This window comes from Salvelinus fontinalis, chromosome 18 (assembly GCF_029448725.1).
Source record: "Salvelinus fontinalis isolate EN_2023a chromosome 18, ASM2944872v1, whole genome shotgun sequence".
Lineage (NCBI taxonomy): Eukaryota > Metazoa > Chordata > Actinopteri > Salmoniformes > Salmonidae > Salvelinus > Salvelinus fontinalis.
This window is the reverse complement of record NC_074682.1, coordinates 58,800,966-58,814,157: the sequence shown is the minus strand read 5'-3', so window position 1 is coordinate 58,814,157 and position 13,192 is coordinate 58,800,966. Positions and strand designations below refer to the sequence as shown.

General features: G+C 53.6%; 1 protein-coding gene across 1 annotated transcript in view; it reads left to right on the top strand.

Annotated features, from left to right (window-relative positions):
* Nucleotides 1-13,192, top strand: part of iars1 (isoleucyl-tRNA synthetase 1) — a 163,954-nt gene that overhangs the window by 74,622 nt on the left and 76,140 nt on the right. Inside the window, exons 14-17 of the mRNA XM_055869922.1 lie at nucleotides 282-408; nucleotides 6,289-6,362; nucleotides 8,083-8,277; nucleotides 12,891-12,977. Of these exons, the coding sequence (XP_055725897.1) occupies nucleotides 282-408; nucleotides 6,289-6,362; nucleotides 8,083-8,277; nucleotides 12,891-12,977 (483 nt within the window). The remainder of the gene's footprint in view (nucleotides 1-281; nucleotides 409-6,288; nucleotides 6,363-8,082; nucleotides 8,278-12,890; nucleotides 12,978-13,192) is intronic.

Here is a 13,192-nt window from a genome sequence, read left to right as displayed (position 1 = left end):
CCTCTGTCTCTCTCTCCACCCCTCCTCTGTCTCTCTCTCCACCCCTCCTCTGTCTCTCTCTCCACCCCTCCTCTGTCTCTCTCTCCACCCCTCCTCTGTCTCTCTCTCCACCCCTCCTCTGTTTCTCTCTCCACCCCTCCTCTGTCTCTCTCTCCACCCCCTCCTCTGTCTCTCTCTCCACCCCTCCTCTGTCTCTCTCTCCACCCCTCCTCTGTCTCTCTCTCCACCCCTCCTCTGTCTCTCTCCGCCCTTCTCTCGCTGACTCACTCCTCTCCTCCCAGGGTTCCTGAGTTTGTGCGGGAGCGTCGTTTCGGTAACTGGCTGAGGGATGCGCGTGATTGGGCCGTTTCCAGGAACCGCTATTGGGGCACGCCCATCCCCCTCTGGTGCAGCGACGACTTTGAGGAGGTCAGAGACACACACGCACGCACGCGCGCACACACACCACACACACACACCACACACCCCACACCACACCACACCACACCACACACACACACACACACACACACACACACAGTAACATTAAGGAGGTCATTAAACGTCTTTCTGACACACATAAAGTTAGTGAAGTCCAGCTCTCCCTTCACAGCAGTAGAACAGGAAGTCTAACCGGTTATTATTGTTCAATAACAAACCTATTTTATTTATTTTTCTGACGCAAAATGTTTCGCTTTATTATACGTCAGAATAATTCATTATAAAAATGAACAAATCACTAATTGACTACTCTTCTCTGAATCTCTTCTGCCCCTAAAATGTTTTCTGGCATTTTTCAAAGACCCACTGAAACCTGGTGACTTTATCGAACCAGCGAATGGATGGTTAGCGAGACTAACATCCCGTGTTCTTAGCCGTCTCTCTACAGCTGGTCCTGAAGCACCGTCTTCATTTACATGTCAGAATTGGAATATATGATTGTGTGAAAAATGAAACGAGTAACTCTCTCTGATTTTAAAAGGACAGCGAGAGAACAACCGGAGGAGCGAACTGCTTCCTAGAAATAGCAGTCTGTCTGGGTCTGTTACCAGGCGGCAGTGGTCTACGGAGGAGGGGCTAGAGGAGAGGGAGGGAGAGGAGAGGGGAGGGAGGGAGGCAGAGGAGAGGGGAGGGAGGGAGGCAGAGGAGAGGGGAGGGAGGGAGGCAGAGGAGAGGGGAGGGATGGAGGCAGAGGAGAGGGGAGGGAGGGAGGCAGAGGAGAGGGGAGGGAGGGAGGGAGGCAGAGGAGAGGGAGGGATGGAGGCAGAGGAGAGGGGAGGGATGGAGGCAGGAAGAGGAGAGGGATGGGGGAGGCAGAGGAGAGGGATGGGGGAGGCAGAGGAGCGGGATGGGGGAGGCAGAGGAGAGGGATGGGGGAGGCAGAGGAGCGGGATGGGGGAGGCGGAGGAGCGGGATGGGGGAGGCGGAGGAGCGGGATGGGGGAGGCGGAGGAGCGGGATGGGGGAGGCGGAGGAGCGGGATGGGGGAGGCGGAGGAGCGGGATGGGGGAGGCGGAGGAGCGGGATGGGGGGGAGGCGGAGGAGAGGGATGGGGGGAGGCGGAGGAGAGGGAGGGAGGGAGGCGGAGGGGAGGGATGGAGGGAGGGAGGCAGAGGAGAGGGATGGAGGGAGGGAGGGAGGCAGAGGAGAGGGAGGGAGGCAGAGGAGAGGGAGGGAGGCAGAGGAGAGGGAGGGAGGCAGAGGAGAGGGATGGAGGGAGGGAGGGAGAGGAGAGGGAGGGAGGGAGGGAGGCAGAGGAGAGGGATGGAGGGAGGGAGGCAGAGGAGAGGGAGGGAGGCAGAGGAGAGGGAGGGAGGCAGAGGAGAGGGGAGGGAGGGAGGGAGGGAGGCAGAGGAGAGGAGAGGGGAGGGAGGGAGGGAGGGAGGCAGAGGAGAGGAGAGGGATGGAGGGAGGGAGGCAGAGGAGAGGGATGGAGGGAGGCAGAGGAGAGGGATGGAGGGAGGGAGGGAGGCAGAGGAGAGGGATGGAGGGAGGGAGGGATGGAGGGAGGGAGGCAGAGGAGAGGGATGGGGGGAGGCAGAGGAGAGGGATGGGGGAGGCAGAGGAGCGGGATGGGGGAGGCGGAGGAGCGGGATGGGGGAGGCGGAGGAGCGGGATGGGGGAGGCGGAGGAGCGGGATGGGGGAGGCGGAGGAGCGGGATGGGGGAGGCGGAGGAGCGGGATGGGGGGAGGCGGAGGAGAGGGATGGGGGGAGGCGGAGGAGAGGGATGGGGGGAGGCGGAGGAGAGGGATGGGGGGAGGCGGAGGAGAGGGAGGGAGGGAGGCGGAGGGGAGGGAGGCGGAGGAGAGGGATGGAGGGAGGGAGGCAGAGGAGAGGGATGGAGGCAGAGGAGAGGGGAGGGAGGGAGGGAGGGAGGCAGAGGAGAGGGAGGGAGGCAGGCAGAGGAGAGGGATGGAGGGAGGGAGGGAGGCAGAGGAGAGGGAGGGAGGGAGGGAGGGAGGCAGAGGAGAGGGAGGGAGGCAGAGGAGAGGGATGTAGGGAGGGAGGGAGGCAGAGGAGAGGGAGGGAGGCAGAGGAGAGGGGAGGGAGGGAGGGAGGCAGAGGAGAGGGAGGGAGGCAGAGGAGAGGGAGGGAGGGAGGGAGGCAGAGGAGAGGGAGGGAGGCAGAGGAGAGGGATGGAGGGAGGGAGGCAGAGGAGAGGGAGGGAGGCAGAGGAGAGGGATGGAGGGAGGGAGGGAGGCAGAGGAGAGGGATGGAGGGAGGGAGGGAGGCGGAGGGATGGAGGGAGGGATGGAGGGAGGGAGGCAGAGGAGAGGGAGGGAGGCAGAGGAGAGGGATGGAGGGAGGGATGGAGGCAGAGGAGAGGGAGGGATGGAGGGAGGGAGGCAGAGGAGAGGGAGGGATGGAGGGAGGCAGAGGAGAGGGAGGGAGGGAGGGAGGCAGAGGAGAGGGGAGGGAGGGAGGGAGGGATGGAGAGGGGAGGGAGGGAGGGAGGCAGAGGAGAGGGAGGGATGGAGGGAGGCAGAGGAGAGGGAGGGAGGGAGGCAGAGGAGAGGGAGGGATGGAGGGAGGGAGGCAGAGGAGAGGGAGGGATGGAGGCAGAGGAGAGGGAGGGATGGAGGGAGGGAGGCAGAGGAGAGGAGGGATGGAGGGAGGGAGGCAGAGGAGAGGGAGGGATGGAGGGAGGCGGAGGAATGGAGGGAGGCAGAGGAGAGGGGAGGGAGGGAGGGAGGCAGAGGAGAGGGGAGGGATGGAGGCAGAGGAGAGGGATGGGGGGAGGCAGAGGAGAGGAGAGGGAGGGAGGGAGGCGGAGGAGAGGGATGGAGGGAGGCAGAGGAGAGGGATGGAGGGAGGCAGAGGAGAGGGATGGATAGATGGAGGCAGAGGGGAGGGAGGGAGGGAGGCAGAGGAGAGGGAGGGATGGAGGGAGGCAGAGGAGAGGGAGGGAGGCAGAGGAGAGGGAGGGATGGAGGGAGGCAGAGTAGAGGGAGGGATGGAGGGAGGCAGAGGAGAGGGATGGGGGAGGCGGAGGAGAGGGATGGATAGATGGAGGCAGAGGGGAGGGAGGGAGGGAGGCAGAGGAGAGGGAGGGATGGAGGGAGGCAGAGGAGAGGGATGGGGGGAGGCAGAGGAGAGGGGAGGGAGGGAGGCAGAGGAGAGGGAGGGATGGAGGGAGGCGGAGGAGAGGGAGGGAGGGAGGGAGGCGGAGGAGAGGGAGGGATGGAGGGAGGCGGAGGAGAGAGGAGGGAGGGAGAGGAGAGGGATGGGGGGAGGCGGAGGAGAGGGATGGGGGGAGGCGGAGGAGAGGGAGGGAGGGAGAGGAGAGGGAGGGAGGCAGGCAGAGGAGAGGGAGGGAGGCAGGCAGGCAGAGGAGAGGGAGGGATGGAGGGAGGCGGAGGAGAGGGAGGGAGGGAGGCAGAGGAGAGGGAGGGAGGGAGGCAGAGGAGAGGGAGGGAGGGAGGGAGGCGGAGGAGAGGGAGGGAGGGAGGGAGGCGGAGGAGAGGGAGGGATGGAGGGAGGCGGAGGAGAGGGAGGGAGGGAGAGGAGAGGGATGGGGGGAGGCGGAGGAGAGGGATGGGGGGAGGCGGAGGAGAGGGAGGGAGGGAGAGGAGAGGGAGGGAGGCAGGCAGAGGAGAGGGAGGGAGGCAGGCAGGCAGAGGAGAGGGAGGGAGGGAGGCAGGCAGGCAGGCAGAGGAGAGGGAGTACTGTACTAGTGTACTGTACTAGTGTACTAGGGTACTGTACTAGTGTACTCGTGTAGTGTATGGGAACCTGAGCTGAGCCATTTTACAGGGCCTTCAGAAAGCCTCCTATACATACACAGCCTTCAGAAAGTATTCACACCCCTTGACTTTTTCCACATGTTGTTAGCCTGAATTACACACAATACCCCATAATGTCAGCGTAATTATGATTTGAGAAATGTTTTATAAATTTAATTTAAAGCTGAAATGTATTGCGTCAGTAGGTATTCAACCGGGTTCGTTATGGCAAGTCCAGGAGTACAAATGGGTTTAATAAGTTGCATGGACTCACTCTCTGTGCAATAATAGTGTTTTAATATCTATGGCAAGACTTAAAAATGACTTCTAGCAATGATCAACAACCCACTTGACAGAGCTTGAAGAATTTTTTAAAAGAATAATGTGCAAATAATTGTACAATCCAGGTGGGGAAAGCTCTTAGAATTACCCAGAAAGACTCACAGCTGTAATCGCTGACAAAGGTGATTTTAATGTATTGACTCAGAGGTGTGAATACTTAATAATGTAAATTAGTTATTTCCGTATTACATTTTCAATAAATTTCCAAAAAATGTTTAAAAACATGTTTTCACTTTGTCATTATGGGGTATTGTTTGTGTAGATGGTTGAGAAAAAAAAAACATATTTAATCCATTTTAAAGTTCCGGCTGTAACAAAGCAACATTTTGTAATAAGTCAAGGGGTAGGAATACTTTCTGAAGGCACTGGAAGGGTAACTGGGTATCTACCACCCCGGTATCAAGTTAGTGGGGGGGGGGGGGGAATGTTGGCTGCCCCCCCCCCCCGCCTCACTTTTTTTTTACATTTACATTTACATTTAAGTCATTTAGCAGACGCTCTTATCCAGAGCGACTTACAAATCACTTTTGATCTGAAATCACCATTTAATAGCTAAATTGTCATTTGAATGCTGAAGGTGCAAGAGAATATTCCTATAGTTCTCGTTGGTTAACGCGCAAAACTGACTAGCCTTCTGATATGTTTTGCTGGAGTTGTTTGGCGTGAAAAATGACTTCATTGAGATCATTGACTGTCAAAGCAGCGTTACGTGTTTATAGTTCCACACGGAACGAGAGGAAGCATCATCTGTCATCAAAAGATGAGAGATATTTTCCCAAAAAAATGGGTAGAAAGTAATTTCACCTAAAGTTAGTGAACCCGGCGATTTCGTAACGTTTTTGGATTGATATTCTGGTTGATACATGCTATATTTTGGGCGGGTTTGGGGGGGTCCTGCGCACCGATGCACTTAAATATTTGAATAGGGGACTGGTGGGTAGGGGGCCGGTGGGTATCGGCGAATAGGGGGCCGGTGGGTATCGGCGAATAGGGGGCCGGTGGGTATTGGCGAATAGGGGACCGGTGGGTAGGGGGCCGGTGGGTATCGGCGAATAGGGGGCCGCTGGGTATTGGCGAATTGGGGGCCGGTGGGCGTCGGCGAATTGGGGGCCGGTGGGTATCGGCGAATAGGGGCCGCTGGGTATTGGCGAATAGTGGGCCGGTGGGCGTCGGCGAATTGGGGGCCGGTGGGTATCGGCGAATAGGGGCCGGTGGGTATCGGCGAATAGGGGGCCGGTGGGTATCGGCGAATTGGAGGTCGGTGGGCGTCGGCGAATTGGAGGCCGGTGGGCATCGGCGAATAGGGGGCCGGTGGGTATCGGCGAATAGGGGGCCGGTGGGTATCGGGGACCGGTGGGTATCGGCGAATAGGGGACCGGTGGGTATCGGCGAATAGGGGGCCGGTGGGTATCGGCAAATAGGGGGCCGGTGGGTATCGGCAAATAGGGGACCGGTGGGTATCGGCAAATAGGGGACCGGTGGGTATCGGCGAATAGGGGACCGGTGGGTATCGGCGAATAGGGGGCCGGTGGGTATCGGCGAATAGGGGGCCGGTGGGTATCGGCGAATAGGGGGCCGGTGGGTATCGGCGAATAGCTACATCACTAACAAACCCACACACACACACCAACACACCATCTTCAGCTGTCTGTCATTTACAGGAAGGCAGAATTGGAGGCTACTGTTCTGTTGCTGACCCCCTGTGTGTGTGTGTGTGTGTTCATCTCGTTGTGTGTGTGCCCAGGTGGTGTGTGTAGGATCCATGGCTGAGCTGGAGGAGTTGACAGGAGTGAAAGTAACTGATCTGCATCGGGAGAGGTGAGTCACTGATCGTCTGCAGCAATTACACACACACACCGAGACACACACACCGAGAGACACACACACACACCGAGAGACACACACACACACACCGAGAGACACACACACACACACCGAGAGACACACACACACACACCGAGAGACACACACACACACACCGAGAGACACACACACACACACCGAGAGACACACACACACACACCGAGAGACACACACACACACCGAGAGAGACACACACACACCGAGAGAGACACACACACACACACACCGAGAGAGACACACACACACCGAGAGAGACACACACACACACACCGAGAGAGACACACACACACACACCGTGACACACACACACCGAGAGACACACACACCGAGAGACACACACACCGAGAGACACACACACAGTGATGGTTGGACGCAACACAGACAAGGTCAGGAACACAACCAGATCACTAACAGGAGACGGGAGGTTATCCTGGATGACTGACACACTGTCATTACCCTTTAATGAACCATCCTCTTTAATGCCATCGTGAGCCATCCTCAATAATGAACCATCCTCTTTAATGCCATCATGAGCCATCCTCAATGAACCATCCTTTTTAATGCCATCATGAGCCATCCTCAATAATGAACCATCCTCTTTAATGCCATCGTGAACCATCCTCAATAATGAACCATCCTCTTTAATGCTATCATTGAGCCATCCTCTTTAATGCTGTCATGAGCCATCCTCAATAATGAACCATCCTCTTTAATGCTATCATTGAGCCATCCTCTTTAATGCTATCATTGAGCCATCCTCTATAATGCCATCGTGAGCCATCCCCTTTAATGCTATCATGAGCCATCCTCTTTAATGCTATCATTGAGCCATCCTCTTTAATGCTATCATTGAGCCATCCTCTTTAATGCTATCATTGAGCCATCCTCTATAATGCCACCATGAGCCATCCTCTATAATGCTATCATTGAGCCATCCTCTATAATGCTATCATTGAGCCATCCTCTATAATGCAATCATGAGCCATCCTCTATAATTCTATCATTGAGCCATCCTCTATAATGCTATCATTGAGCCATCCTCTTTAATGCTATCATTGAGCCATCCTCTATAATGCTATCATTGAGCCATCCTCTATAATGCCACCATGAGCCATCCTCTATAATGCCATCATTGAGCCATCCTCTATAATGCTATCATTGAGCCATCCTCTATAATGCTATCATTGAGCCATCCTCTATAATGCTATCATTGAGCCATCCTCTTTAATGCCATCATTGAGCCATCCTCTATAATGCTATCATTGAGCCATCCTCTATAATGCTATCATTGAGCCATCCTCTATAATGCTATCATTGAGCCATCCTCTATAATGCTATCATTGAGCCATCCTCTATAATGCTATCATTGAGCCATCCTCTTTAATGCTATCATTGAGCCATCCTCTATAATGCTATCATTGAGCCATCCTCTATAATGCTATCATTGAGCCATCCTCTTTCCATTGTGTTTTAATTCATTTGATATGTGGGTGACAATCAATAAATATGAATAAAATCTATCCACACCCAAGACTCCATGCTCATCGTTTTATATTTAATGTTGTGTTCACAACCTCCTCCTGACGGATTAATCCATGTTCTCCCTTCTCTCCTCTCTCTCTCTCTCCCTCACCTCTCTCTCTGTCTCTCCCTCCCTACCTCTATCCTTCCATAGCATTGACCAGTTGACTATCCCGTCCCGCTGTGGTAAAGGCGTGTTGCGCAGGGTCACGGAGGTGTTTGACTGCTGGTTTGAGTCGGGCAGCATGCCCTACGCCCAGGCCCACTACCCCTTTGAGAACAGGAAGGAGTTCGAAGACACCTTCCCCGCTGACTTCATTGCTGAGGGCATCGACCAGACCAGAGGATGGTAAGACCTTGTTAGCCTGCTGAGCTAAGGTATCTAGACTGTTAGCCTGCTGAGCTACAGTACCAATACACTGTTAGCCTGCTGAGCTAAAGTATCAAGACACTGTTAGCCTGCTGAGCTAAGGTATCTAGACTATTAGCCTGCTGAGCTAAGGTATCTAGACTGTTAGCCTGCTGAGCTAAGGTATCTAGACTGTTAGCCTGCTGAGCTAAGGTATCTAGACTGTTAGCCTGCTGAGCTAAGGTATCTAGACTGTTAGCCTGCTGAGCTAAGGTATCTAGACTGTTAGCCTGCTGAGCTAAGGTATCTAGACTGTTAGCCTGCTGAGCTAAGGTATCTAGACTGTTAGCCTGCTGAGCTAAGGTATCTAGACAGTTAGCCTGCTGACCTAAGGTATCTAGACAGTTAGCCTGCTGACCTAAGGTATCTAGACTGTTAGCCTGCTGAGCAGCTAAGGTATCTAGACTGTTAGCCTGCTGAGCTAAGGTATCTAGCACTGTTAGCCTGCTGAGCTAAGGTATCTAGACTGTTAGCCTGCTGAGCTAAGGTATCTAGACTGTTAGCCTGCTGAGCTAAGGTATCTAGACACTGTTAGCCTGCTGAGCTAAGGTATCTAGACACTGTTAGCCTGCTGAGCTAAGGTATCTAGACACTGTTAGCCTGCTGAGCTAAGGTATCTAGACACTGTTAGCCTGCTGAGCTAAGGTATCTAGACACTGTTAGCCTGCTGAGCTAAGGTATCTAGACACTGTTAGCCTGCTGAGCTAAGGTATCTAGACACTGTTAGCCTGCTGAGCTAAGGTATCTAGACACTGTTAGCCTGCTGAGCTAAGGTATCTAGACACTGTTAGCCTGCTGAGCTAAGGTATCTAGACACTGTTAGCCTGCTGAGCTAAGGTATCTAGACACTGTTAGCCTGCTGAGCTAAGGTATCTAGACACTGTTAGCCTGCTGAGCTAAGGTATCTAGACACTGTTAGCCTGCTGAGCTAAGGTATCTAGACACTGTTAGCCTGCTGAGCTAAGGTATCTAGACACTGTTAGCCTGCTGAGCTAAGGTATCTAGACACTGTTAGCCTGCTGAGCTAAGGTATCTAGACACTGTTAGCCTGCTGAGCTAAGGTATCTAGACACTGTTAGCCTGCTGAGCTAAGGTATCTAGACACTGTTAGCCTGCTGAGCTAAGGTATCTAGACACTGTTAGCCTGCTGAGCTAAGGTATCTAGACACTGTTAGCCTGCTGAGCTAAGGTATCTAGACACTGTTAGCCTGCTGAGCTAAGGTATCTAGACACTGTTAGCCTGCTGAGCTAAGGTATCTAGACACTGTTAGCCTGCTGAGCTAAGGTATCTAGACACTGTTAGCCTGCTGAGCTAAGGTATCTAGACACTGTTAGCCTGCTGAGCTAAGGTATCTAGACACTGTTAGCCTGCTGAGCTAAGGTATCTAGACACTGTTAGCCTGCTGAGCTAAGGTATCTAGACACTGTTAGCCTGCTGAGCTAAGGTATCTAGACACTGTTAGCCTGCTGAGCTAAGGTATCTAGACACTGTTAGCCTGCTGAGCTAAGGTATCTAGACACTGTTAGCCTGCTGAGCTAAGGTATCTAGACACTGTTAGCCTGCTGAGCTAAGGTATCTAGACACTGTTAGCCTGCTGAGCTAAGGTATCTAGACACTGTTAGCCTGCTGAGCTAAGGTATCTAGACACTGTTAGCCTGCTGAGCTAAGGTATCTAGACTGTTAGCCTGCTGAGCTAAGGTATCTAGACACTGTTAGCCTGCTGAGCTAAGGTATCTAGACACTGTTAGCCTGCTGAGCTAAGGTATCTAGACACTGTTAGCCTGCTGAGCTAAGGTATCTAGACACTGTTAGCCTGCTGAGCTAAGGTATCTAGACACTGTTAGCCTGCTGAGCTAAGGTATCTAGACACTGTTAGCCTGCTGAGCTAAGGTATCTAGACACTGTTAGCCTGCTGAGCTAAGGTATCTAGACTGTTAGCCTGCTGAGCTAAGGTATCTAGACTGTTAGCCTGCTGAGCTAAGGTATCTAGACAGTTAGCCTCCTGAGCTAAGGTATGAACAACCAGCCCCCTACGTTACGACGTGGAGCCCCTCGGACGCCACCAGCCCCCTACGTTACGACGTGAAGCCCCTCGGACGCCACCAGCCCCCTACGTTACGACGTGGAGCCCCTCGGACGCCACCAGCCCCCTACGTTACGACGTGGAGCCCCTCGGACGCCACCAGCCCCTACGTTACGACGTGGAGCCCCTCGGACGCCACCAGCCCCCTACGTTACGACGTGGAGCCCCTCGGACGCCACCAATCCCCTACGTTACGACGTGGAGCGCCTCGGACACGACCAGCCCCCTACGTTACGACGTGGAGCCCCTCGGACACGACCAGCCCCCTACGTTACAACGTGGAGCCCCTCGGACGCCACCAGCCCCCTACGTTACGATGTGGAGCCCCTCGGACGCCACCAGCCCCCTACGTTACGATGTGGAGCCCCTCGGACGCCACCAGCCCCCTACGCCACCAGCCCCTCGGACGCCACCAGCCCCTCGGACACAACCAGCCCCCTACGTTACGACATGGAGCCCCTCGGACACCACCAGCCCCTCGGACGCCACCAGACCCTCGGACACAACCAACCCTCTACGTTACGACGCGAAGCCCCTCGGACGCCACCAGCCACCTCCGTTAAACGGTTATTGATTGCCGATGCGTTATCAAGGGTGCAGAGGCATCGAACAGAGGCTTCCACATAGCCCAGAGTTCCCCACATTTTGGAAATCTGTACATAAGTATTCTCACGTATAATAGAGAGACGTGATCGTATACAAATGTAAGCACGCTTTTAAAATGATGATAATTGAGTCAAATATACATCTGTTTGTGCCTTCTTGTATAACCAAGTGTTAAGGGAACAAGTTGAAACCATTGAATGTGGTGTTGAATGACTGGACCAGACTCCAATGTTTTGCGGTTGCTAGGCTACGTGTTACATGTTTATAAGGCGCTTTTTAAAATCATGATAACGGTTGAGCCGACTGATTTACATAATTACACAACCAATCAGCTTCCTATTCCATCTGCAGCCGATGGCTGCCTGAATACAGAGTTCATTTAGGTTAAGAACTCATAAAACAGGAAATAGGAAATAGGAACTAATAATGTTGTTCGTTTATTTAACGAATGAGCAACTACTGCTCTTATAACACAATATGTATGTTTGTTTATTATGTAGATGTAGTAATCCCCTTTGTTATCGTATGGAGCTTTTATAGCACTTTGAAAAGATGCGTTTGGTTTGGTAGTCAGTTAGCGCAGGGTGGATTAATTCATCTGATCTCATGATAGAATAGTGATGTTCTCTACCCTGACTGGATGTTTTAACCATGTTTTAACCCCCCCCCCCCCCCCCCCCCCAAAAACGAGCCAATTACATATTTTATCCATATCATGCAGCCCTACAGCCTATGATAGTGTTGACCTTTACCCCCTGTCTCTCCTCCAGACCTCAGCCTATGACAGTGTGTTGACCTTTACCCCCTGTCTCTCCCCTCCAGACCTCAGCCTATGACAGTGTGTTGACCTTTACCCCCTGTCTCTCCCCTCCAGACCTCAGCCTATGACAGTGTGTTGACCTTTACCCCCTGTCTTTCTCCTCCAGACCTCAGCCTATGACAGTGTGTTGACCTTTACCCCCTGTCTCTCCTCCAGACCTCAGCCTATGCCAGTGTGTTGACCTTTACCCCCTGTCTCTCTCCTCCAGACCTCAGCCTATGACAGTGTGTTGACCTTTACCCCCTGTCTCTCCCCTCCAGACCTCAGCCTATGACAGTGTGTTGACCTTTACCCCCTGTCTCTCCTCCAGACCTCAGCCTATGACAGTGTGTTGACCTTTACCCCCTGTCTCTCCTCCAGACCTCAGCCTATGCCAGTGTGTTGACCTTTACCCCCTGTCTCTCCTCCAGACCTCAGCCTATGACAGTGTGTTGACCTTTACCCCCTGTCTCTCCTCCAGACCTCAGCCTATGACAGTGTGTTGACCTTTACCCCCTGTCTCTCCCCTCCAGACCTCAGCCTATGCCAGTGTGTTGACCTTTACCCCCTGTCTCTCCTCCAGACCTCAGCCTATGACAGTGTGTTGACCTTTACCCCCTGTCTCTCCCCTCCAGACCTCAGCCTATGACAGTGTGTTGACCTTTACCCCCTGTCTCTCCCCTCCAGACCTCAGCCTATGACAGTGTGTTGACCTTTACCCCCTGTCTCTCCTCCAGACCTCAGCCTATGACAGTGTGTTGACCTTTACCCCCTGTCTCTCCTCCAGACCTCAGCCTATGACAGTGTGTTGACCTCTCATGTGATGGTGAACTGTTTCCTGTCTCTCTAATGTGATGGTAAACTGTTTCCTGTCTCTCTAATGTGATGGTAAACTGTTTCCTGTCTCTCTAATGTGATGGTAAACTGTTTCCTGTCTCTCTAATGCGATGGTAAACTGTTTCCTGTCTCTCTAATGTGATGGTAAACTGTTTCCTGTCTCCCTAATGTGATGGTAAACTGTTTCCTGTCTCCCTAATGTGATGGTAAACTGTTTCCTGCGTTAGGTTCTACACCCTGCTGGTGTTGTCCACCGCTCTGTTTGGTAAACCACCGTTCAAGAACGTCATCGTCAACGGACTGGTGCTGGCCAGGTCAGTTCACCTTGTCCCCCAAACACACACAGTCGCACACAGTCTCACACACACACAGTCGCACACACACACACAGTCGCACACACACACACAGTCGCACACACACACACACAGTCGCACACACACACACACAGTCGCACACACACACACAGTCGCACACACACACACAGTCGCACACACACACAGAAACGCACACAAACTGGTGCTGACCAGTG